Source organism: Typopeltis vanoorti, chromosome 1, assembly GCF_054136105.1.
Source record: "Typopeltis vanoorti isolate ZY-2024b chromosome 1, IOZ_Tvanoo_1.0, whole genome shotgun sequence".
NCBI classification, from domain to species: Eukaryota; Metazoa; Arthropoda; class Arachnida; order Uropygi; family Thelyphonidae; genus Typopeltis; species Typopeltis vanoorti.
Genome location: NC_143549.1, coordinates 113,428,486 through 113,456,001, shown reverse-complemented (window position 1 = coordinate 113,456,001; position 27,516 = coordinate 113,428,486). Strand labels below are relative to the sequence as shown.

At 36.5% G+C, this 27,516-nt stretch overlaps 1 protein-coding gene across 1 annotated transcript in view; it reads left to right on the top strand.

Annotated features, from left to right (window-relative positions):
- The first annotated feature begins 1,230 nt into the window (after positions 1-1,230).
- Positions 1,231-27,516, top strand: part of PpD3 (protein phosphatase D3) — a 258,573-nt gene continuing 232,287 nt past the window's right edge. Inside the window, exon 1 of the mRNA XM_090392850.1 lies at positions 1,231-2,042. Coding sequence (XP_090248976.1) covers positions 1,847-2,042 — 196 coding nt within the window. The 5' untranslated portion in view covers positions 1,231-1,846. The remainder of the gene's footprint in view (positions 2,043-27,516) is intronic.

The following is a 27,516-nucleotide window of genomic DNA, read 5'->3' as shown; positions in this document are numbered from 1 at the left end:
AATAATAATAATAATAATAAAATGTAGATAGATAGATAGACACAATCTCATGTTAGGGACCATGAGATTGTATCAGTGTTTGCCATCTCTTTACCAGATGCCGTTTATAATTAGTGATAGTGTTGGTCAGCTATCTCTGATTGGCTACCGGTGAAGATTGAACTACCTCTTCAGCCTTCAAAAATTAGATATGGCTAAATAACCTCGCTTGCTCCCTACATGACAATAAAATGCGTTAGTGGATTTAAATTTAAATAAATAATTCATTCTGAATTTCTGTTTTGAGACTGCCCAAATTGTTATATTGTTTGAAGATTAATTGAAGCTTTAATGAATTGTGTATATCGTTATCGCTATTATTTCACCTTTAAGCTAATATGATTAATCTTTCCTAAGTTAATCAATCTTTGTCATGGCAAGTATGGATTTTCCTGTATACTCAGGATTTTACCCAAGTCATCTATAGAACAGGCTTTCACATTATTACAAACAATACTACTAATGTTATGTTTAGGATCTCGAGATAATGGTAGTTGTCTGGCGTGCTCTCCTCTGAAGAGCTTTAATTTATTGATAGTTTGGAATTACTATCAGTAAGTGCTTGAAGAATGGAGATTGAGTGTTTACTAGTCTTCCGGATGTTATGTATGGCTATAAGACTTTAGCCAACCCCCTTTTGGGGAAAGAGGGAGAGAGAGAGAGAGAGAGAATACCAAAAAAAAAAAAAAAAAAAAATTAAAACGATCTTTCAAGTATCCTCGGATTTCTTAACCATAGATTTTGAATGTTAGCTCCATTCGTATACTTTGTATGTAATTGGAATGTTTTAACCTAGCCGAATTTCTTGATTGCGGAATGCAATCAGGAAATCGAAACTGAGCTTCCATTGTGGATGGGACTCTAATCGAGTTCTTTTAACACAAAGCGTTTCGCCAAAAGTGACCGAGATAGGGCGACTTTAATGTTAGGGAACGAATTATAACAATTATCTCTTCCTGGATTTTGTCGGATTTTCTCAATATATTTCAATGTAATTTCAATTTATGACAGCTGCAATCCCAGATCTGTTTATCATTATTTTTCGAAGTGTAACTGTTATGTCGCTATAATTTCTTGCTTCATTATAATGCCTGCCATGCTGTACCGTCAATCAGGAATGCAAGACTCGTTACTATAATAAACTCATCATTCAGCTGCTCACACCACAGGTTTATTTAGTTAACTACGAAGAGATAGTACATCTTATTTCTCGGATTTCATATTGTAGCACGTCGCATTTCCCCAAATTTCTAGATCAGTATTGAATGTCTTTTTTTAAATCTATAACTGCTCACGAACCGAAATGTAAAACTCCAATGGTTATCCGCCCCCCCCACCCCCGAAACTTTTTTCATAAAAGTAGTCTAAGAAGATAAGTTCAAGTCTCTGTGGTTGTAAGAACACAGCATAAACTGATTTTGTATACTTATCTATACGAGTCGATGCTTATTGGAAGATCATCGATGTGTTCGAAATGTATCAGTTGTATGAAATTATCAACTAATTAATCCCATTTTGTGTATTCATGCTATTCCAAATTCTTTCAGTTTCCCGTTTTAATTTTTCCAGTAAAATAGGAGTTAATATAAGTAGTGTTTGTGTATTTATTTTGTGATCGCTTGCCAACCAGAAACATTTATAATTAGAACAAGTTTTGAACAGTATTTTGGAATATAAAATATTTTGAATGTTTAGCAGCTGCCATACAATCAGTTCGTGATTAATTTTTAATAATATGGAATAATGATTAATAGATATAATTTACGAAACTGTGCGAGAATAATGTAAATACTTCATAAAAATAAAAATGGCGTCTGTTAGTTCTGCTAGTGTAGAAAACAAACTTAGCTGTGTAGATGCCGATATGAAGCTTAATGTGGAAAGCAAATCAACACTTCATACTTCTGACTCGAACAATATCAGCATAATTAATATAAATGTATCGGATGATGCCAAGAAAGAAGCCGAAGAATTCAAGGAAAAAGCTAATCATCATTTTAAAAGTAAGCAGCGAGAATTCAAATATCGATTGACAGTAGCACGTTGCACGGTCCCTTATGCGAACACGAGTAAATTTTCATTTATTTAGTATTTAGCTGAGTATAGAGAATTGCCATTATATATTATCAAATCCGTCAAATTAGCATTGTATATTCACGTGTTTTAATCGTGTGTGAGAGAGAGAGCGAGAGAGAGTTATCATTTCATATCAGATTTATGTCGAAAGAAGTGGTTATAGCAAAAATGTTCACCAGAAAATCTACTTCGTTTAAAATATGTACTATACCGGCTATACTGAAGTCTTAATTCCGAATTTAAATACTGTTCGAATTGTAAAGTACACAATACACTCAGTATGTATTCGCCTTGACAAATTTTTTGATTCATATAAATATTTATACACCAATTCCGAAGGACTTGGCGTATAAATAAATAAATAAATAAATATATATATATATTGTCTTTGACAACAAGAAATTTTGTTCTCATGATATTGGCTTTGGAGGTAGAGATCATTTATAGATAATTCTAAAACTGCATTATAGGATTGGGTTCAACAGAAAGATTGAATAAAAGTCAGTTAGCCATGTCATTCAATCATCAGTTTCATAAAGCCAGTTATTTCATTAGTTTTATTTTGCACATTTAGTTTAATCTTATCAAAAACAGCTTAAAAATTAATGAAAGAAGCAAATTTCGAAGAATAATATATTTGACAATATGAATTCATTACTAGTCTCTTCTCTTGCTAACCAAAAAAAAAAAAAAAACAGTAAAGCAGTTTCATAGTTGGTATGCTTTATATTTATTTTCTGTCTTTGAAGTGCACATTGTTTGATATGTTTTTTTGATAAATTGAAGGAAATTGTCATTGTTATACATGATTCATTGCTTAAGTTGAAATTCAACTGAGATCTTACTGTTGGGTTAGGAGGGGTTGTCCTATCATATGCACTTGTGTCAATTTACTGCACTTTGCAAAATGGATAAGCAACTTTAGATTTGTTTTATTTTATCCATCTAGTAAATCATATTTTTTTGATATTTCTTTGGATTGCACAAAGGCTTATGTGCTGTTCATCTTAAAACTTACCGGTTTAATTCACAACATAAGACAGAAATAAGAACATAACTAATACAGTCCTCCCTCGACTTACGTCCCGGCTCCGTTTCATCTGGCAGGACGTAAGTCGGTTGGACTTAAGTTGATACATTAAATCAACAGAGTTAAAGGGATTAGGGACTTGACCATAATAAGTATATTGTCATTTTAATTTTTAAACTTTATAAAACTGTACTGAGCATTACTGCAACTATAAAACAGGAGAATAATCGCATAAATCTTCCTTCACAATCGCATATCTTCATTACCTTCCCTATGTGAAGGACCAGGTGGCTGCGGCTCTTCTGGTGTAACTTTTTTTTTTTTTGATGTAAACATGCAATATGCTTTTCTTATTTCTCTTATTCCTCTTCTGCAACACATTTTTCCTCCAGTTCGACCAATTCTTCGTTGATCAACTCTTCAGGGGCGCTTTCTATGAGTTGAACTATGTTGTCATCATTCATTTCGAGATTCAGATTGTTTGCTAGGCTCACTATTTCTTCACTCAATTTACAAAGGTCTTCATTTTTTTTTTAAAAACTTCCAAAATCATGCACAAACTTTTTTAATGTCTTTTTTCATATGCCATTCATACATTGAGAGGTCACTTTGTCCCAAGCCACAGCAATATTTTTAATAGAATGATAAATATTGAATGCTTTCTAGAATTGCATAAGAGTAATCATTTCTTTCAGTGGCAGAAATGGCTTGTGAAAACTTCTTTGTAGATAATAAGCCTTAAACACTGAAAGAATCTACTGATCCATTGGTTGGATCAATGAAGTAGTGTTTGGAGGGAAAAACATGACCCTGAACTTGGGGTGAAGATCACCAATGTGAGAAGGATGACCTGGAGCATTATCTAGAATTAATAAAATTTTAAATTCCACTTTTTTTTTTTTACACACAATAACTTTCCATTTCACTTGCATAACAGTTGCATTAAGGCATCAAACAATGTTTGAGTCATCCACGACTTCTTATTGCTCTGATAATGAACTGGAAGAGTATGCTTCCTAATGTTTTTGAAGGCTCGTGGATTCTCACTGTGCCATATCACAAACGATTTCAGTTTATATCCAGCCACATTACCCCCTAACAGAATCGTAATACAGTCTTCAAGGACTTTGAAACCAGACATAGATTTTAGCTTTTTTGTAGATGAATGTCTGCTCGGGCATTTTTTTTTCCCCCAACACAAGCATGTCTCATCCATATTAAATATTTGCTAGGGCAAATAATTTTCCTAATAATTTTATCCAATTTCTCCACAACTTTCTCATCTGCGCTTGCAGATTCACCATACATTTTCATGTTATTCAGCGCAAAACGCTGTTTGAATCTCATAAACCAACCAGAAGAAACGTTAAATTCATAGCCATAATCAGACCCTGCTTTCTCCTTCAACATGTTGAAGAGACTTAGTGCCTTAGCGGTTATGGTCATGGTGCTAAGGGACATGCGCTTTTGGTTCGGGTCTTCTATCCATGATGCAAGTAGCTTTTCCATATCACCGATAGGACCTTGTCATTGCCTCATCACTATTGTCAATTTAATGGAAGCAGATCCTTTCACAGCCTCTATGATTTTATCCTTATTTTTCAAAATGGTCATCACTGTAGAATGAGACCATCTGAAGTCATGCAATCACACTGACTGGCTTACCAGCTTCATGTTACTATATAAATGGCAACTTTGTTTCAAGATCAATTGCTCTCCTCTTTTTCTGTGATTCATCACTAGGTTTTTAATTGGGCGTGTAGGGGCCATGTTGCACAAAATATTGCAAAATATTTAATGATAAATACACAAATGTATTTCTCGAACACAAAATCAACAGAGGAACTGTTGAGGACATGTGCAGACTGCCAAGGGAGGTTGCCGCTGAATGCATTGTTGCTACTGTGCATGATACATTGTTGATAAATATAAACCTTTTTTTTTTATTTTATGCTTGCATCTTGTTTGAAAGTATAGTTGAAAATATTATTTATTCCTTTATGGAATCATGGACGTATCTTCGAACGGACGTAAGTCAAGGAATGACTGTATATTAATTTACTTAATAGCTGTTATTTGCTCGTTTTATACATAGCATCTTCAGACCACACAGTTTGTCACAGTATTCAAACAGCAATAATTAGTTAACAGTGAGAACAAGTTAAAATTGTAACAGACAGCACAAAGAATTAAAGTCCTAAATGGTGCCATTTGTTGTTGGATAACAACAGATGGCATTGAGACTTTTAAACTGTTGAGAGGTGGTTACAGGGTTGACACTGGGGATTCTTTCGCTTGGTTGAACAGCAGGAAGGAGTGATGACAACAGGCCATTCCCTGGAAGTTATGAAAGGAAACTGTGAGCAAGAGGGTAAGGAGTGGTTTCTTTGCGTGGAGAGTGGTTGAACTGTGGAATGCATTGCCTGATGGAGTGGTGAGAGCAAGAACGGTCAATGAGTTTAAAGAGTGGTATGATAGACTTCGTGTTTCTTAGGGGGGGGGGACCTCCCTCAATGAGTCTTGACAGACTTTATGTTCTTAGGAAGGACCTCCCACGATGAGTCTTTTGACTCCATGGAGGCCTGAATAATAATAATAATAATAATAAAGAGAGGTTTACAGTATTAATTTGACCTTAAAATGATTCTCTCTCCCATATTTTTGGCAAATTGATGCAGCCATACTTTGTTGAGGTTTGGAAAATGTTTTAAAGCTGCTGCCAGAAATAAGTTTCTCTGACTTGTAATCCTCTTTCAGATTTAATCACTATCTCATGGACATTCTCTCTCTCTGTCTTATATTCACAGACAGTTTTCTGTCCATATTAACAGATTCCTACTTTTCTCTTCTAATATATTTTTGAGAAATGTGTAATATATTAAATTTCTTCATTTCCTTGATGTTAGTGAATTAAAGCTTTGTTATTTACATTAAAGATAAATATATTTGATTTATTTTGTAACAAACTTGAGAGGGGAGTTTACCAAATGGTACCTAGTTAAATATATATTAAATTTCTTCATTTCCTTAATGTTAGTGAATTAAAGCTTTGTTATTTACATTAAAGATAAATATATGTGATTTATTTTAACAAACTTGAGAGGAGAGTTTACTGAATGGTACCTAGTTCTAGTAACTCGCTTAGATTCAAATGTTTGGGTTTTATAAGGCATTAGAGAAAGAACTTTAGGATTGCATTGGAATGCAGTTATATCTTTGTTAATCTGTGATATGAAAATTGCTGATAAATATAGAATTTACTATTCTTCCTCTTTTTAGTTCACCAGCCATTTTTCTGTCTACTGCTAGGCAAAGGCCTCCCTAAATTTCTCCACTCTTCCATATCTTGAACTTTTCTGCCACTCATTTCCACTCATCTCTTTAATATCATTCTTCCAACTTCTCTTTGATCTTCCTGTAGCTTTTAATTTTCTATCACCATTAGAATCTGAAGATAAATTTGGAGCATACTTACCATATCCTAATTGTGTGTTCTCTCATAGTGATCTTTATCTGCTTTATTAAAACTTATTTCAATGGTGGAATATTTCAGTGAGGGTTGGGTATAGGGATCATAAATTAACAATGTTGTTTATTCAAAATTTGATTTATTTAGATGATATGATTGATATACATCTGCTCTGAGTATTTCTTGAGTTTCACTTATAAAAGTCTAAGAGATATAAACAAAAGAACTGATAAAAGCTAGAAAAAAAAATTAATGTCATCACTTAAATAAGGAAAGATTGCTACAGTTAATAAAGGCTAAATGGAGTTCTTAATTATTAAAGTTAAATCATATTTAAAGATTTCAGAAATATAAAGTACTTACTTGGGATCACTTTGGGATGGAAGTGGCATCTTAGAATGTGACAGTAGTGATTTCCCTGATGAAGACAATTTAAGTCATCAGAATAATAACAGTGAGTTTGTTTTTGCATTTTTTATGTTGAATGAACTCTATTTTTCAAGTTTAATTCACTTCCGCATCGATAGATGAAACCAAGCATTAAATTTAAAATTTTCATGATTAGAGTTTTATATAGCTGTTTGTTTACAGGATGGCTCTGCAGAGCTTATTGTAGTTATTTTTTTAAATATATATTTTAATTACTAAATATTTCTCTTCATTTTTAGAATAAATAGGTTTCATTTGGGTTTCTTCCAGTTTTGGTTTTTCTGATTTCACATATCTAGAAACACAAATAGTGATAAGAATTTTATTTTTGTCTTTTTTTATTTTGAAGGTTACATAACATTGTTGCAAATTATACAGTACCCTAGTCACCTTAATCTCTTGAATATGTCAGCTTGAAAGTCAGTTAATACTGGATGGAACTTATAGAAATAGAAACATTCAGATACTGAAGATTTCAGTATCCATATCCGTATTATTAGGAGTACGGATATCTGTATTCCATTCATTAAAACCGCAAGCCTTTTTGTGGATGTTTTATAAATATTTTCTTAGTTAAGAACAATGTTTATATATGAAGCATTTAGTTGGAATAACTAGAACATGACCCATATTAGGTTCTCTTAATGCCAGTCCAGAATGTTGCATATGTTTAGAAAGGCTTAGTGGCTATTCATAACATTGCTTCATGGTATAAACAACACTAAGAGGGAAAAAACAACAAAAAACTCATTTATTGAACTTATTAATATTTTGCTGATTTTCTACCCAGCATCTTCAGAGTACAAATTACAGATATAATCTCCATGCCACTTTCAAGCCATTCATTATTAGCTACTTTTATATATTATCCTAAGGATCAACTTCATCCTTTTGCACATCCTAGATTGTATAAAATTCCTAATGCTTGCAATTTAGCCTACTTCTGACAGACTGATAGGTTGATTAACATCTGCCTTGAAGAACACAGAAAGTATATCCATAATCTGTAGTAAGTTGGGAATGGTAGACATTGCTCTGGATGCTCCTTCATCCAGAATTAAATGAAAGAAGAAATGGAAGTCGCTATAAGTCTCAGAGGATATATTTGGAATCAGTATCATCTATGAAGCACTTCCCTGATTTCAATAAGTATGGCAGTATTGATTTGCCAAAGATCTGGGAGACATTTTGAGACCAAAAGCCTGACTTCTCCAAATTAACTTTATGGTTATCTGGTCTGTGGAGGGCATGTTGTTAGGACATTAATAATAATAATATGTGACACCTCCAGGGGGTCCAAGGACTCATTGAGGGAGGGCACTACTCTACAGCTCTCCGCCTCCACCAACTACATCGAACTGTAACTACACCAACACTATCTACTGCCAACCACCACCACCACCACTAGTATTTTCACAGACAATCACAAACATCCATGCTCATGGTGGGATTCGAACCCGCAGCCTTTTGGCTGGAGAGCGGATATGCTAACCACTCGGCCATCCAGGCCAACATTAGTTTTTTCAAGTTTCAATTTGAATTGTTTCTACAGTGATTTAGTTAAGTAATTTGTGCTTGTAGAAAAAATTAAAGTCAATAAATTAATTATATTATTTTCTCATGGTGTTGTTTATACCATGAAAGGGATGTCTCAATGGTTAGAATGGTGCTCCTTTGATGAACTTATAATTCCATGTAGGTCTTGTGATGAATAACAGTAATGTTCTTAGTTATGCTGCTAATGACCTGGTGATATGTAATATATAACCTTTCCCAGCCAAGTTAATGAACCTCACTTTCTTGTAGTATGGCCTGTTTCCACAAACAGGTTTCTAATGAAGACTTAAAATCATACCTTCATTGTCTTTAAATCATACTTTTCCTAGTTGGAGAAAATGCCATCCAGACCTCTGGGTGTGTAGATGATCCTTGAATGGAGGAGGTGCTGGCTTCCTAGATGAATAATTGTAGTGTGAAGAGCATACCCAACAAAGCCATGAGACATTACTCTAGAGACATGGAAACAGCCACTTCATGCCTCCAATAAGCAAGGTGGTGTTTCACAGTTGTGAAGTGGCTGTTGCCATGTTTTGTCCCTAGAGTAAGGTGTCCAGCCTCTCTTCCTTCCCTTTCTTCTTATATTCATTGTAGGTGGTTGTGGTCTTGCTGGATATGATTGCCACGTTATTCATCTAGAAAGCAAACACCTCCTGATTTCAAAGGTACAGAAGTAAAACAGTTTCTGAAGGCCAGCCACAAGACATAGGACCTAGCAGACTTGCCTGTTGGTAACACTTCAGGAAGCTTCCTGATAAGCTGGCAGATTTATTTATTTATTCATATGGGATTCTCCACTGTCCCCTAGGATTGGTTGAGCCCTCCTAATGAGGGATAAAGTATATATGTATTTTATGTGTGTTCACATCCCTTAGATTTGCCTGTTCTAAGGGGCAAAAAATCCGAGTTTCTGGGTGAAAAACCCTCTACCTCCATTGGAGACTGGCTAACTCACTTTTAGTTGAAAGAGACCAGATAAAGGTTCCTCATGTCATGGACGGGAATCAAACCCAGGTCTTTCCGACCAAAGGGTTTGTCTATACCGACTGAGCTGTGGAGGCTCTAGCTGGCAAATAATCCTGCTGCTTAGTTTGCCACGTTGTGCCTGGGAGTCCAATTATAGCAACTTGCAGAGGACTTTGTTGAGGCTGCGATTGGATTGGAGTCTGGACATTCTCTGCGTGTGAGTGTGGACACAAGCCTTTTGCCTCTCATCTATAAATTATCCTAATATACCAATAACATGAATGACAGCATAAAAAATTATGGTGTTACTGTCGTTAAAAAAAATTGTCACAAAAATTTCAAAAGTACAACAACAAAAAAATTACAGTGAATAAATAAAAATATATTCCCAAATCCCACAAAATTCCATGGGAGGGGAGAACTTTCACACATACTTCACCATCATGGTCTTAATACTAACATCAGTGATGTGTGCTACTTCTCTAAGACATTCAAACTCAATCTGTTATTCATCACTGAATCTCATTTGGTATCCTCTCAACTGACCTGAAATGTCCACAGTACATCATGCCTTCCACAAGAAGAGAGAACATATGCTTTTGTCAGGTCTGATATCCCATGCTAAAGATTATCAGACCTAGAAGCTCTTAAATTTAGGTAATCTGTTTTCCTTGTCTCATTTTGTTGCCTTTACTGTTCTCCTAATTCTGATGATTATGCTGATCCTTTTGATTATCTAATCTTTGAAAGTTTATCACACAAAGTGTAAGCATCCAAACATGCTCCCTTGGAGATTTCAACATCCACAACTCTAATCGGCTCCTTGTATAACTTCACAGAACCACGTCGGAATAGAAGCTGAATTAATGAAGGGGATACAAATCCTTTGATGTTTATCTGTCAGTAAGCAAAACTCTAAGAACTAGGACTAAGATCTATGAGTTTCATACCGAAAAACTATCGGCAAATCCAAGTGTAAGTAACCACTTGGTAGTACAACACCAAGGCAACTCATATCAAAGGTGGAGCAAGCTCCCTCACTATCCTTGATATTTTCTCATAATGTAAAAACACCGACCCTAGGGGATGTAATACTGTAATTACATTATGAGGAGAGGTCACTACCCAGACTGGTTTCAACCTTTTTTGAGGTCTCATCAGTGAGTAGGTAGACCTGGAAGATAACAAGGTTTAAGTGAAAAGAACTTGCATACCTTCACTATACGAATGCCATAAAGGTGTGTCTGTATATTATAACATAGAATAAAAGCCAAAAGGCTATTTTTCTGGCAACCTTAATAATAATGAAGGGGATACATATCCTTTGATGTTTATCTGCCAGTAAGCGAAACTCTAAGAACTAGGACTAAGATCTATGAGTTTCATACCAAAAAACTATCGGCAAATCCAAGTGTAAGTAACCACTTGGTAGTACAACACCAAGGCAACTTGTATCAAAGGTAGAGCAAGCTCCCTCACCATCCTTGATATTATTTTCCAGGTCTACCTACTCACTGATAAGACCTCAGAAAAGGTTGAAACCGGTCTGGGTAGTGACCTCTCCTCATAATGTAATTACAGTATTACATCCCCTAGGGTCGGTGTTTTTACATTATGAGAAAATATCAAGGATAGTGAGGGAGCTTGCTCCACCTTTGATATGAGTTGCCTTGGTGTTGTACTACCAAGTGGTTACTTACACTTGGATTTGCCGATAGTTTTTCGGTATGAAACTCATAGATCTTAGTCCTAGTTCTTAGAGTTTTGCTTACTGACAGATAAACATCAAAGGATTTGTATCCCCCATTCATTATTATTAATGTTGCCAGAAAAATAGCCTTTTGGCTTTTATTCTATGTTAGAAGCTGAATTCTTTGTGGTTAGTAATAATATAATTGTTAGGCTAATCAAATTGTTAGTCTACTTACCAGAATTCCAGATAATCCTCACCATTCTCTCAGCACCTTGGACCTTTTCTTAAGAAGCTCTCCCTCAAAATAAACTACTTAACGTTAGCTCTCCTCTTGGCAACATTGACCATAACCTCATGCATTTATTTTTCTGCAGATCATCTTTCTCTTAGCCAGTCTCAACCTCATATTGGATGGTAATATAATAGTGCTGATTAGGATGACCAATAAGGATTGAGGATTCTGCTTAGAATCCTCAATCCTTATCTACAAATCCTTATCCTTATGCCAACAAATGCGCCAAAGTAATCCAGGCTAAAATTGTAGTATATTCTCATTAATTTCTACATTTACCAACTAGCGAAATGTAGAAATAAAGCAGCAAAGGACATCTTACATGTGAGGCAGATCAAAGATGCTGAAGGAAGAGTATTATGGAGGGATGTGGACATAAGAAACAGATGGAAAATATACTTTGAGGGACTTTTGAATGAGGAAAATGCAAGGACTCTCAGAGGAGATGGGCAGCCTTCTGAGGGGATGGTGCAGAACATCAGTAGAGTGGAAGTGACGGAGGCCATGAAGAGGATGAGGAATGGAAAATCGGTGGGCCTCGATAGAATTCCAGTGGAGGCATGGAAGGCACTGGGGGAAGAGGGAATTGACCTGCTGTGGGACCTGTTCATGAAAGTTTGCCAACAGGAAAATATACCCGAGGAATGGAGGAAGAGTACTCTTGTCCCCATCTACAAGGGTAAAGGGGATGCACAAGACTGTAAAAATTACAGAGGAATAAAGTTGATGTCCCACACAATGAAGATCCTAGAAAGGGTTCTTGATGGTAGATTGAGGAAGGAGGTGGAGATTGCAAAGGAACAATTTGGATTCATGCCTGGTAGATCAACAACAGATGCTATCTTTGGGTTACGGCAGATGATGGAAAAATATCGAGAGAAACAAAGGGAGCTACATCTGGTATTTATTGATCTGGAGGAAGCATATGATAGAGTGCCAAGGCAAGAAGTCTGGAGGTGTCTGAGGGAGAAGAAGGTGCCGGAGAAATATGTCAGGTTGGTGCGGGAAATGTACAGAAATGTGAAGACAAGTGTTCGGACCTGTTTGGGACAGTCAGAAAGTTTTCAAGTAACAGTTGGCTTGCATCAAGGGTCAGCATTAAGTCCGTTTCTGTTTAATATTGTGATGGAGGTGGTAACAGAGTAGGTGAGAGAAGATGCACCTTGGACAATGTTGTATGCAGATGACATCTTGTTATGTGTAGATTCAAGAGAAGAAGCGGGAACTAAACTGGAAAGATGGAGAAAAGTACTGGAAGAGAGAGGTATGAGACTTAGCAGAAGTAAGACAGAGTATATGTGTTGCGCAGTCGGCGGTGGCCAGGAGACAGATCTGGAGCTGGAAGGAAATGTCATCAGGAAGGTGAGAGACTTTAGATACTTATGTTCAACAGTGGAAGAAGATGGAGGAGCTGAGAAGGAAGTGGGATGCAGGATACAAGTGGGTTGGAGGAACTGGAGGGAGATGGCTGGAGTGTTATGGAATAAGAGGGTGCCGATCAATCTGAAAGGCAAAATTTATAGGACAGTAGTGAGGCCAGCTATGACATATGCTATAGAAACTGTAGCCCTGAGGAAAAATAACATCAGCAGGATGGAAGTAGCAGAGATGAGAATGCTTAGGTGGATGTGCGGTGTGACCAGAAAGGATCGTCTGAGAAATGACTATGTCAGGGGAACAGTGAAAGTTACGAACTTAGGAGCAAAAATACAGGAGGCAAGGTTGAGATGGTTTGGTCATGTGATGAGGAGGGAGGATGAATATGTGGGAAGAAGGGTCATGCAGATGGATGTGCAAGGAAGGCAGAAGCGTGGGCAGCCAAAGAAGAGATGGAGGGAGCTGGTAGAAGAGGACTTGAAGATGAAGAACTTGGATGTGGTGACAGCCCAAGACAGGAAGGTGTGGAGGAGACTCATTACAAACAGTGACCCCACTTAAGTGGGAGAAGCTGCAGAAGAAGAAGAAGAAGATTCTCATTAAATCAACAAATTTAAAGTATACTTTATAAGATCAAAAATGCATTAAGCTTGCCTTGCACTCAAATGACAGTTGAGCTTTCTTGTCCCCTGTAATGACAGTTAAGCAAAACTTTTGGCTTCGATAAATTGCCACAGACACACTGGTAACTAAATTGGAATGGATGGGATTGGATAAGAGACTAGTGAATTGGATAGGTGATTGGCTGTCAGATCGCCCTTAATAGGAGAGTGGTATCCCAATACTGATGGAACAGTGGCAACATAAGGCAGATATCTTGGCATTAGTCCTCCTCCAACTCTTATTTAGACGATCAACACAAATCTCATACCTGTTTCACAAATTATCCTCAGTGTGCCTCCTGGTCTTTCACAGGAAGCATAGTAAAATTGTTCTACTTCAAAAAGAGGATGATAAAGCTGACACTATAAATTATAGGCCAATATGTTGAACATATTTGTGTCTATGAAGGTCAGCATAGGTTTGTTAGGAAGAATCCTCTGCATTAGGAAGAATCAAAGACAATGGTGGCAAGCTCTAGGACAGTTTGTGTTCAGTATTATCGTGAGTGTATTAGAGAAGTTGGTTGGAGATTGAATACCGAATTGGATTGATGAGAACAGGCATCTTTCAAGAGAGTAGCATGAGTTTATTATGGGAAGCTTCAGTTACATTTTCTAATGGGGTTGGTCAGGAACATGTTTATGTAATGTTAAAATTTTCTAGATTTTTCAAAGGTATTTGATAGAATAACACCACACACAATACTGTTGAAATCGAGCAGAATGGAGATAGTCAGTTGATAGCTTGATGATAGGGATAGTTGACTGACAGAAGCTAATGAGTTATATTTGGGGGAAAGTATTGTCTTGAAAGTGAAATGTGACAGGGTACCTTGTAACATTGTTATATTTCTATCCTTGGGCTGTTGCTGCTGTTTGCTGATGAAGTTTACAAAGAATTTGAATTTTGATCAGAAGCAGAATATAAACAAATATGAGGCATATTTGTATTGGAAGAACTTTGCTGTAGGAGGTAAGGGATTTGGGGATACTGGTGGATGGGAAGTTGATATTCAGGAGGACATTTTGCAAAAGTTGTTAAATATTATCTCAATGCCTGACATATAGGGAATAGGAAGATGAGTGATAGTGCTGCTGTATGAGGCACCAATCAGGCCAAATCTGGATTTATGTTCAAATATCGGTTATCTGACTAGCTAGGTAATAAAGATCTTGGAACTGTGGAGTGTTGAGTATAAGGATGAATTGGAGAAATGTGCTCTTCTTAATTTGTCAGATAGAAGGGATAATATATTGGTCGGAGGAACTTGTCAAATAGATATAGGACAATTTTTGCATAAGTAATAAGCAGTGGAAGAGTGAAGTTGCTGCTAGCCTGACTAGTTTAGTGGATAGCATACCTGCTTTCCAGATATGGGGTCAAATCCCACAATAGCATTGTTGTTTGTGGAAGTCTTCAGGTTATTTGGTATGAGACCACCTGCTTATTGAAAGTCAAGTAGCTTGATTTATAGAGCAGGGTTCCCAGTTTATCTGATCCTTAGCCCATCCATGGTACTAAATGTACTATATTATGTTTTTTTAGTCTTTCATAATTAGAATTTATATTAAAAAAAAAAAGTGGGAACGAGACTTTTGCATGGAGAATGATGCATTAGTAGAATGTATGTCTGGAATTCAGGCAAGTGCACTAACAATGTGTTCAAGACAAAGTATTATAATATACAGTAATTACTCAACTTACGTGTTAATTCATTCTGAAGGTTTCTGCGTAAATTGAAAAATGGTGCAAGTTGGTTGTTAAAAATTCACCCCCCACATGCCATCTCTTACCTCCCCTTGAATTCAATGACAGATGAAGCACTCAAGACTCAGGCATTCCACTCACTCACCTCTCTCTCTCTCTCTCTCTCTCTCTCTCTCTCTAGCCTAAAAATCTAGTCCTTGCACCTTTGTTAACCACACTCTTACTCAATTTCTAGGGATGACCTCTTGTTCTTCCACCTCTAGTCCGTTGCTAAAATATTTCCTGTGCATTAATCCTATAAAACCCTTTTAGTAACTTTAATGTTTCTGTTATATCCATTCTTTTCCACCTATCAACCAACTTTTATAACCCACAAGCTCTGTCATCATAGGCAACGTTCCACAAGGTACCCACCATCGTAGTGGTAACACACTAACATCTGCATGTTAGTGTGTTCTGTAATAACCAAGTAATCATGTGAGCTATCTTTGGACACCTTTGCAATGTACCTTCTGAATTTCAGCTCTCTGTCTACCAACATTCTTCATCTATTAATTAATAGAGATAAGAATACTGAAATACATTATTCAAATAATCAAACAACTGCATCTCAGTAACTCCATAAATAACTGGCTAACTCAGAAAATAGATTTTCAGTAGAAAGTGGATAGGCTTATGTGTTCGTCAGACATTTTTTGTAATAGATTTCACGGTTTGATATGAACACAGATGATTAAGAAAATAACTATTTATTAACTTAAAAGCTAATATTTCACTGGTATTATATCCAGCATCTTCAGAGCACACAACACAAAGGTTGTTACAAATGCAAAACAACCACAATCCGGTGTAACAGTGGAGCTAGTAATAGTAATTGCAGCGTGCAACACAAGACTAAAGTCCTAATATGGCGCCATCTAGGTAAAAAAAAAAAAAAATTCAAAGTTTTGAAATAATAGTCCAAATGATAGTCTTAGAAAGTTTGAAAAAATGAAATAAAATAAAAGTAATAAATATTAATTTGGTCTTAAGATGACTGTCTCCCAAATCTTTGGTAGATTTATGCAGCCATACTTGTTAAGGTTTGGAGTATGTTTTAAGGCTTCTGTTGATTCCAGGAACTCTCTGACTTGTAGAAGCTTCTGTGCATTACTTTTGTTTCTTTCCAATTGATCCTGTGTGCAGGGGTATCCAAAGCATGGTCTGCCAGACCCGACTTGCCATAGTGAAAGTGTCAGTAGAAAAGGTAGTGCTTCAGGATTGTATTGTTTCCATTTTTTTTATATTTCTGGAGAAAACACGTGGAACACATTGGAAGATTGTAAAGTGGATTTTTGATTCGACATATGGAAATTAATGACCTAGGGCATTCATAGATAGTAGCACAGAAGAAAAATGTTTGAAAGAGTTAACAAAGGAATGTATATGGACTTAAATAAAAATTGAACCAAACACATGAACTCTGATCACAGTAGACCAAAGAACAAAAGTAGAACTGGATATGAAGTTGTTTATACCTGGGAGCACAAATCAGTAAGAGAGGAGGATGCTAAAATGAAATCAAAATTAAAAAAAAAATCTCACCAGGAAGAACAACAGCTTCAAAACTTAAAGATAGAAATATCTCATGATATACAAAAATTAGGTCACTGAATTCTCTTATATATTTTCTGTTGTTCTGTATTGATCAGAATCTTGGATTCATATAAAAAATATTGTAAGGGAGTACATGGTATTTCCAACTTAGTCTGAGCTGGAAAAATGAATTAATCAGATGCTATGATGTAAAATGATGCAAATGATGAGGCAGTGTGGTGTGAGATAGAGGTGAATAGAATCAAATACTTGGTGGGATGTTGTTGTAGACCTGGTAATGTGGATGGTGGTGATAGTGAAATGTATCAAATAAGCCAAGCAAATAAGAAAAGGGTGATCATTATGGGTGATTTTAATTATGGCAATATAGACTGGAATGAAGAGATAGCAACTGGAAGTAAAGAAAATGAGTTTCTTAAGTTTTTGAGGGATAACTACCTCAGACAGTATGTAACAGAGGGCACATGAGGATTACGGGTCTTGGATTTGGTCATCTCATCGGAGGATGTAATTATCAATGATGTGTCAAATCATCCACCAATTGGTGAAAGTGACCATGAAGTGATTACCTGGGTGGTTACCAGCAGTGCAAGGACCCCTGTGAAAAAAGGGTATATGTGGAACTACAAGGGGGGTGATTATGAAGAGCTCAGGAGACAGCTTGCAGGTGTAGCATGGAATGAGGAGTTAGCTGGAAAAGAGATCAATGCAACTTGGGGGATTTTCAAAAACTATTTAGTAGATGCAATGTCTAAATGTATACCATGGGTGAGAAGGTTAAATAAGGTAGGTGTGAGATGGATGAATAAAGAGATTAAGCATGCAATACAGAGAAAAAGGGCATTGTGGAGGCAGCATAAGAGAAGTAGAAGTAACCAATTTCATGAGGTCTACAAAGACCAGGCAAGGAGGGTGACTTGGTTGGTGAGAGTAGCTAAAGAGAGGTATGAACAGCAGTTAGCTAATGAAGTCAAAAAGAATGCTAGGGAGTTCTTTCGATATGTAGCCAGCAAAAGAAAGAATGATTATGGAAGGATGACATTGATCGGAGGAAATGGTATAAAGACAGCTGTTGCAGAATGTGTGGTGGAGATACTTAATGAGCAGTTCATAAAGATTTTTCAATCTTGTGAATGTGACTTCATGGAGAGATTAAGAGCAGTTGATGATGGGGAGGAGAGACTGACTGTAAGTGAGCAAGAGGTGTTTGGGGAGTTGAGCAGACTAGATGTAAATAAGGCTGTGGGACTTGATAATATATCACCGCGTATTCTGAAGGAATGTGCCAGAGAGTTGACACCTGCCTTGACATATTTTTTTAATATGAGTCTTGCACTTGGTCAAGTTCCTAAAGAGTGGAAGGAAGGCAAGATTGTGCCACTTCATAAAGGAGGTGATCGAACTCAAGCATCAAACTATAGGCCTATCTGTGTGTCAGGTGTTGTGGTTAAGTTGTTGGAGAAGCTTGTGAGAACTAGGATCCAGAGTTGGGTTGACAACAATGGTGTAATCTTTGATAGACAGTATGAATTTGCTAAAGGGAGGTCATGTTTTAGTAATCTACTTACTTATTACAATAAAGTGACTGATTCCTTGGACAGAGGAGAAGGATACACAGTAATATACTTGGATTTCGCAAAAGCTTTTGATAGAGTACCTCATGATAAGTTGACAGTCAAACTAGAGCAGATGGGGTTGGATATTAGATTAGTGCATTGGATTGGAGACTGGCTATCTGATAGTATCAATAAGTTGTGTATGGGGGTGCAATATCCAGGAAAAGGAAAGTCACTAGTGGAGTGCCTCAGGGGTCTGTTTTAGGGCCATTACTATTTAACTTGTATATTAATGATATTGGCAAAGATTTGGATGGAGATATTCTGTTGTTTGCAGATGATGCAAAGTTGGGACGAACCATAAAGAGTAGTGAAGATGTGGCCTTGCAAGAAGACTTGAAAATGGGGATGTAAGTTCAGTGTTGCAAAATGTAAGGTTTTAAAATTTGGAAAACAAAGATGGGATGCAGAATTTATGCTTAGTGAGAATATATTGTTGGAAGTAGAGGAAATAAGAGATCTGGGGGTGATAGTGGATAAGGATCTAAAATTTAGGGGACACATCGCCAAAATTGTGAAGACAACACAAAGACTTCTGGGACACACAAAGACACAAGGACACTGATGTGTAGAAGTAGGGAGATTCTTGTTCCATTGTATAAGGCATTGATTAGGCCACACATGGACTATTGTGCCCAGATTTGGTCACCTGGTTTTCAGAAGGATGAAGAGATGTTGGAAAGGGTCCAAAGGCGACTGACTAAGGTAGTTTCTGACTTCTGGAATGTCGAGTATGAGGAAAGATTGAAAATTTGTAATTTGCAGAGTCTAGTGGAGAGAAGGAAGAGGGGAGATATGATAGAGACCTACAAGTTGGTAAGGGGTTGTTATAGGATCAATGGTTGAGAAGTTCTACAGAGAATAGTGGGAGATCAGGGGAGAACCAGAGGTCATCCCTGGAAACTGTATAAAGAGGGTGTGAGTAGGGGAGTGAGAGGCAGGTTTTTTTAGTGCAGAGTTGTGAGTGATTGGAATGCCTTGCCTGAGAGTGTGGTGTCTGCAAGGAGTTTGAATGTGTTTAAGACACGGTATGATGAGATGTGTGTGAGATAAAAGGACCTCCTAGATGAGTCTTTGACTCCATGAGGTCTTGTTTAATAATAATAATAATAATAATAAAACAGAAAAAAAAAAATTAAAGCTGCTACATTACATCAATTTATGGATGTAATGTAACTGCACCTGTATAATTAACAGTTGTTAGAGATTCATTAATTTCATATTTTATTTGTAGTAGTAGTAGTAAGTTATAACAAAAGTAACAGTATTATTGATTTTACAGAATACAACGAACTTTGAACTTGTCTTTTGTCTGCTTTGTTAGCAAAGCCTTCACTATTAGAGGAAACATGCAACATCGAGATTAAAGAATTTTGAATTCAAAATTCAGATATTTTTAATATAGAGTGTTATAGGTCTCTTAGCAACAGGAATTGCAGAATGTTTTTTTGTTGGTATGGCAGCAGTGTCACATGATTTTCATTAACTGGAGTTAGACCACAATCCAGTCTTATTGAAGACCTGAAGTACCTTTTTAAAAAAGTATCAGGTTAAATTTCAATAGCAGGGTTACCAGATTATCTGATTCCCAGATATCTGGCTTACAATATTTCATGGGATTGTCATAAAACTAAATCTTAGTCTCAGGCTGAAATATGTAGAAGGCACTGACATCAGCATAGGGTGTGAAGTCATTGATTTAATGAGCATGATAAGCTGATATATGAGTTGCAATGGATAGCTTAAGACATCAGGCTAAAATGGCTGACAGATAGATATCAAAGAGTTTGTATATGAGAAAGAAGTAGAAGATTATAGTAGGATTCACACAGATCTCGTCAGTATTAAGATCTTTGCCAATGATATTACCTTTATGTCAGTGATATTGCTTCATGAAACCAGAGAGAGAGAGAGAGAGAGAGAGAGATGTATGGAATTGTATAGCAGGGGGACTAAATTAAGAAAACAGACTGATGATGTGCAGTGGCTTGATCAGTTGAAGGGGAGATAAATTGGCATGCCTAGAACTTGGTCCAGAATCAGTTACATGTGGCAGTGTTAGATTGCTTTCTTAAAGTTAGGAGGATAAAGTAGAGGTGCAGTGGATGAATCGTAGAATTATGCAGGTGCTTCTGAGAAAGAGGACATTATAGAGAAGATAAAAAAGAGCATGAGGAATATAAGGTGGAACATGGATCACATTTGTTGAATATAATGAAAATATTCAATGAGTACTTCATTAGTATATTTTGTGTGTGTGTGTGTGGGGGGGTTAAGAGTAGTGTTGAATAACAATCGAAAGGAGGACAAAAAACTGACAGTTCAAGAATGTGGAGTGTTTAAAATATTAAGTAACCTTGATGTTAATAAGACTGTGGGGCTGGATGGATATCACCAATTATAGAATGGGAATGTGTGAAAGAGTCGGTAGTGCCCTTCACTTGATCATTCAACAGAAGTCTGTCAACATGAACAGTCCTGAAAGAGTGGAAAGAAGGAAAAATAGTGTCAATGTATAAAGGAGAATCCAAGTTAGTAGTGTCAAATGATAGACCAGTGGGTATCACCAGAGGTCTAGGTCAGAGCTTCTTAAATTTTTCCCACTTGCGACCCATTTTTGCCCGAGAAATTTTTATGTGACCCCAGGTATATAGGTATACAAATCAAACATTTACTGATAATAAATCATAAAGAAATTTATTTAAAAGCAATTCTTTGGTATAATTTTACCATTTACATAAAGAATTACAATACAATAGTCTCGAATCTGAGCCAAAATATTTCTGGCATCATTAGCTGGCATTGTGTGGCGTGACTCCATTCTCACTGCAAAGTTCGCATGTTGTGTGTTCGGAACCGAGGCTGCAGTGAAGTAGCACGATGCAACGTGGGCGAACACTGCCAGAAACACCTCAGATTCATTATGTGTTTGATTTTGAATTAATTTTTGGTCATTTCATGTTCAGAAAGCTTTTATTGTTGCCAAATTTTTCACGACCCCCACATTCGGTTACACGACCCCATTTGGGGTTGCGATCCACAGTTTAAGAAGCTCTGGTCTTGGTGAAGGTGCTAGAGAGGCTAGTTGAAGTTGAGCTACTGTTGAAGTTGATCAGGATGGGGATGGATGGTCATTTGGTAGCTTGGTTACAGGAATGGTTGGCTGATGGGAGTCAGCAAGGTGTGTATTATGGTGCAGCATCCCAAAAAAGGAAAGTGATGAGTGGGGTACTCTCAAAGAGTTCTCTTTTTGGACCATTGTTATTCAGTTTATATTATTATTACTTGACACCTCCAAGGAGTCCAAGGGACGCATCGAGGGAGGACACTCTACAAGTCTCCATCTCCACCCTTTAATCCACTAACCACAAAGAACTGCTGCTACCATCATCATCTACACACAGTGGCATCTACTCCCCCCCCCCCCCCACTGCTACCACTAATATTTTTTGTCTGTAAATTGCGTGTGTTCGCGAAGCTGATTTGCCTGTACATGGGATTAAAAGATCTGGGGGGGGGGAAACGGTCATTCTGAGACCAGATAGCTCATAGAGGGTGCCATATTAGTGTAAAATCTCTCGTGATATGTAATTGTGTAACTTGCCATGTTTGCTTTTACATGTTTTTCTAAGGAGATTGCACTTAAAGAAATTCCAAATATTGTCTATAATAATCTTGTATTTGTAATAAATTAACATTAGACTTTGTTAAAATAATGTGGTGCATGACGTCATCATGTAATGCTGTTAACGCATGTCTAATTAGTAAATCTAATTATAAGAATAGTGTAGAATTGCCATGTATGGCAATTTCAAAAGATGTGCGAAGTATGACGTCAACATAGTTGGATGTCAGTGGCCACATATGGAAGTTTCGAGAGATGCACGCATGCATACAACAGGAGCCCGGGCCTAAGCAAGACATCGAGAATGACTTTGTCTTAGGGTTTTCACTTTCTCTTACCTGGGTCCACCGCCATGTGAGGTCTGCTGTCGGTAATCAAGAGAGAAGTGTCGTAGGTTTTGAGTCTTCTACCTGGGTCCAGCACAATGTGAGGTCTGATAATGGGAATCGAAAGGAAAGAGCTGCACATTGCCACCATGTTAAGGGTCCTAAAGGGTATAGAATAATCGACGATTCGGAGACAAAGAAATTTGGTGGGAAATCAAGAACGAGCCAGCAGAAGGAAATAAGGACAAAAAGGAGCACTGTGAACAAAAGATCCATTTAAAAAGGCAATGCTGAACGAGAATTGTAAGTACTTATGTATGTGATAATTCCGAACAAGAATGTACATCAAGTGTGTCTGTTTATGGGTACAATAATATAATGTAAATTGATATTGAATTAAGCTTACTCAACTTATGCTTTATTGTCAGTTTGTATATGTATGATTGGTGTGATATTCTAGATTGTGAAAGAGCTTTAAAGGAAGAAAATTAGAATTAAAGTTGAATTAAGAAGAATTGTAATGTTATTGTATATATATTTAATGTGGATTAGACTGTAAATATTCCTTTTTGATTTAATTAAATGGTTTGTGCATAACATATTGGACTGATTCTGTCAATGCACTATCCTGAAAATTTTGACCCGGCATAAGATAAAGTTTTAGGTGATCAATAATCAAGCCACGACTAGTTAAAGGTAAAGATTAACATAAGTAGGGAATGCTAACAATATCTGAATATGAAGGGTAATAACTCTTCCTTAATGCAGCATGTCAGTGTGTTTCTTGCCATCTAAGTAATCCTCTGAGATTTTTTATTCACTTTTGCAATATGTCCTCTGTCCATATCATCCATAAATCCCTAGCCTCATCTATTTTTAGCAATACATGGCCTGTAGTTATTTTCATCTTGCTTGAAGTACTACACTTTGACATGTTAAAGTAGCACCTATTATCCTTTCCCAAAATACTAGATCATCTTGCATGATCTCTCTATTACCTTTATTAACTAATGCTATCTCCAGTTTAGTATCTTCAGCAAATAGATATTCCTTCTGAAATCATTCTCAATATTATTGGTATACAAACTCATCAGAAGCTGCCTGAGCATAAAGTCCTGTGGCACACCATTGGTCATTTGCTTTCTCTCTGATCAATCCTCCCATATGTTACTCCCTGATGTTTGTCAATTTGATATTCTCGTCTTTGCCACCATCTTCAAAATGGGCAAACAGTTGAAATGACCAACAGTTGAAAGTCATTTCAATTGGTGGGTTTGCAAGGGTCAGTGATGTTGCAGTAAGGCTCCTTCCCCATGGTGCTGGGATGGTATCCAGGGTACTCCTAGTGTTACACTTCTGAGCACAGTATTGAATAATGGGTGTCCTTATGTGGCTTTGTGATGGGTTAGTATGGAGCTTTCGTCCTGAATGCTCACTTCATTTGAGAATGAGTCTTTTTTTCTTCATGTTTGTAACGGCATCCTCAATAAGACACAACCATTTCCATAATAATCTGGAAAATGTCAACCTTTTTTATCCAGAAAGGTTAAAACTCCATTCAGGAGCCATTCTCGTTGAACCATCTGTCTACAATCTGAGCAACTCATATAACATCAGTTTGAAGAATAACAACGATAAAACTTTAAACTCTTCCAGAGGCAAGATATTGGATTGCAATTGCCTCATTTTTCCTGATGAGAAGATTTGCCCTTCAGCAGCTGCCATAAAAATTCTCATAATAGGTCTATACATTTAATATACTGAAACCCCAACAGGCTGTACACTCAAATCTTTAGTTCTGTTTCAAATGCCAGAAATATGGTCCACTCAGACTTTCTCTCCAAGCTCTGCTATCTGTGGGACAGTAAAGAGCATGAAAACAAAAATTACAATAGTGAAACACCCAAATACACCATTTGCGAGGGAAATTGTCCAGCATATTCCAATAATGATTTTTTTTTTTAAATTTGATTTTAATGGTGCAAAGACATCAAAGGTCTTACTCTGCCAGGACACAGGTCAGCAGTACATATGGTAATTGGTTAGTGGGGCAATCACAAACATCCATGCTCTTGATGGGATTTGAACCCACAGCCTCTTGGTTAGAGAGTGGATATGCTAACCAATTGGCCAACCATCTGGTAATGAGAATGATTTAAAAGATCAAGGTTTAGCATAACATGATGTGTTAGGAAGTGAGTGAAGAGAAAATATACCATGACAGCAGCAATAAATTATGGTGAGAAAATCCTCTTATGCTTAGACAGTAAAAACAAAACAAGGGAATAGTAACATGCATCCAGAGACTTAGCATTATCTAGCAACTCATTTAATTTATTTACTTGTGATTTGGTGAGGTCTCTGGTGGTAGGTTTATAGGCAGAATGATCGTGTGTATTGTTTAGAAGCTGACAATACCCTCAAAAAAAAAAAATTGTTTTTTTCATGCCAGAAATTTTAGATTATGTAGAGTATCCAGTGGTGGGTTGTTCTACTTTCAAACTGTCAAAATTTTTATGGAACCTATGCATCATTCTGATTAGAAAATCGCCTTCGTATATAAAGAATACTGTGGATTTCAATTCTAAAGTAAAATACCTTCTTCTGACATCCTGGTTGTGCCATAGATTCTCCTTCTCATCACTGTTATTCAATTATTTCATGGAACATTTGGTAGAATGACTATTTACTACTATCACTCCTTGACCATACTCGCATGAAAAATTCAACATATTTTAGTTAAAATCAGTAACTTTTTTCCCCTAGGAAAAAAGTTACTGATTTTAACTTTTTTCCTAGGGCAGATCATTTTATCCCCTAGGATAAGATTTACATTAGAAAAAAAAAGAAAATAATGCAGTCCTTCCTTTCTTGGATTCTCTTGTTAAGCATGATATTGAAGGCTCTCTCAGGTTTTGCTTACCAGAATACGTTCTTTAGCACTCAGTGCACCACCCCATACAAAAATTCAGGATTGTCAAGATCCCTTACCACAGGACACATCATTTTCTCTTCTAAAATTACAATGTATCAAAGACAATATGATATTTACTGGTTATTTTCCATACTGAATTATATGGATATTTACTCTCCCATTAATAGATCATCAAATATCAAGATAATTTCCATTTCTTATATCAAAGGCATTTCTGAATGCATTGTAGATTATTGAAAAAACATTTGATTTCCAAGATGACTTTCAGGCCAGTAAATAAGATTTCTTCTGTTCTGCCTTCTATAAGACAAGCATCTAACTCCTTAGCTCACTCAGGAGTGTACCAGATTTCTTGTTTCTGCATTCTCTTCTTTGGCCAGACAGGATATATCGTTAGCAGATCATAACATGAATTACATCAGTTTTTTCAAGCTTGAGAAAGCTGGTCTTGCAGAACATGGAATTTCTACTAATCACAGGATATTATGGAACAACAAAAATTTCTTTGTACAAATCCTTTCAAATTTAACAGACTGTTCAACCTAATTTAAATTGCAGTGATGATCTAAAAATTTCAAAATTCCTGGAAAAGGACTCATTAATAATCTCACAATTATTCATAATATGTAAGTTCTTATACAAAGGTCTTTTTATGTTTATATATATATATATATATATATATATACACACACACACACACATACATAAACATAAAAAGACCTTTGGCTTTATATATATATATATATATATATATATATATATATCCTGTCTTCCATTTTTGTGTTAGGCTCAAAGGCCTGTTACAGCCAAGCCATGCTTATGATAGGGCAGTTAATCCTATGTACATAGGCTGTTCAATAAGTAATAAGACTATATTTATACAGAAAACAGATTACCTTTAATCGTCATCATTTACATGGTCTTTTTCGAAGTAACTACCGTGAGACGCGATGCATGCATTTGTCCCAACGTTGCGTTCACTTCTTAAACACATGTGAAAGTCCGTTTTTTGAGAGTTCTTTCAAAACTGCCTCTGCAGCTTTTAGACATGCTTTGTTGCTTTCGAAATGGCGGCCTCTTAGTGGTTTCTTGAGCTGAGGAAACAGCCAGAAATCGCACGGTGCGAGATCAGGACTATATATGGAGGATGTGGTAGGATATCTGTGTTGTTCTTCTGCAAAACGTCCACTACACAACCAGAAATATGTGGCCTTGCATTATCGTGGTGCATTGACATGCTTGATGATAATCGCTGCTATGTTGATCATTGTCTCTGTGATGGACGTTGAAGGTCTTCCTTCACGTTCGAGATCTTCCACATTTTGCCTTCCTTCCTTAAAAGTTTTATGCCAGCAAAAAACACTTGCCCTCGAGATTGCTTCATCGTGGAAAGCTTCATGTATCATGTTAAAAGTGTCCGATGCCGATTTTTGCAAACGCACACAAAATTTAATCGCATAACGCTGTTCCAAGGACGCTTCCATTTCGAAGACTGGCCACGCCTCGTTGGTGCATCGAAACAAACTTTCATTTAGTCACGTGACACTCTGGCACATCAGCCCGTATACGCCATCTATCAACCTCTTTTGTTAATACAGACAGCAACATTTCTTTATTCCACAGAAATTAATATTGTGATGAGTGGTTTCGCCACAGTAAAATTAGTCTTATTACTTATTGAAAAGCCCACGTACATTGTCTGCCATGTCTGTAAGTTGAGCTTGTTCTTCTTTGTCCAGTTTGCCGATTTTTTGGAATGAAAAACCTGTTTCCAGGAGGAAAAATCTTTCCACCTCCATATGAATCCAGTAACCTCACCTTCAGATGATAAGCCTTGATAAAGGTTCCTTGCATCCTATATGAGATTTGAACCCTGGTCTTTTCAACTGGAAGGTATCGAAGATACCGACTGAGCTATAGTGGCTCATATATATATATATATATATATTTTTTTTTTTTTAAACATATATTTAATGACTTAAAAAACCGAGATAACTTATAAAGATTTTAATCAGAATAATACAACTAGTTTCGGCTTATAACAGCCTTCCTCAGGTATTCATAAAGGAAAAGAATAGTAATAAACATTGAAGTATCTAAAACAACTGGAAATTACTGGT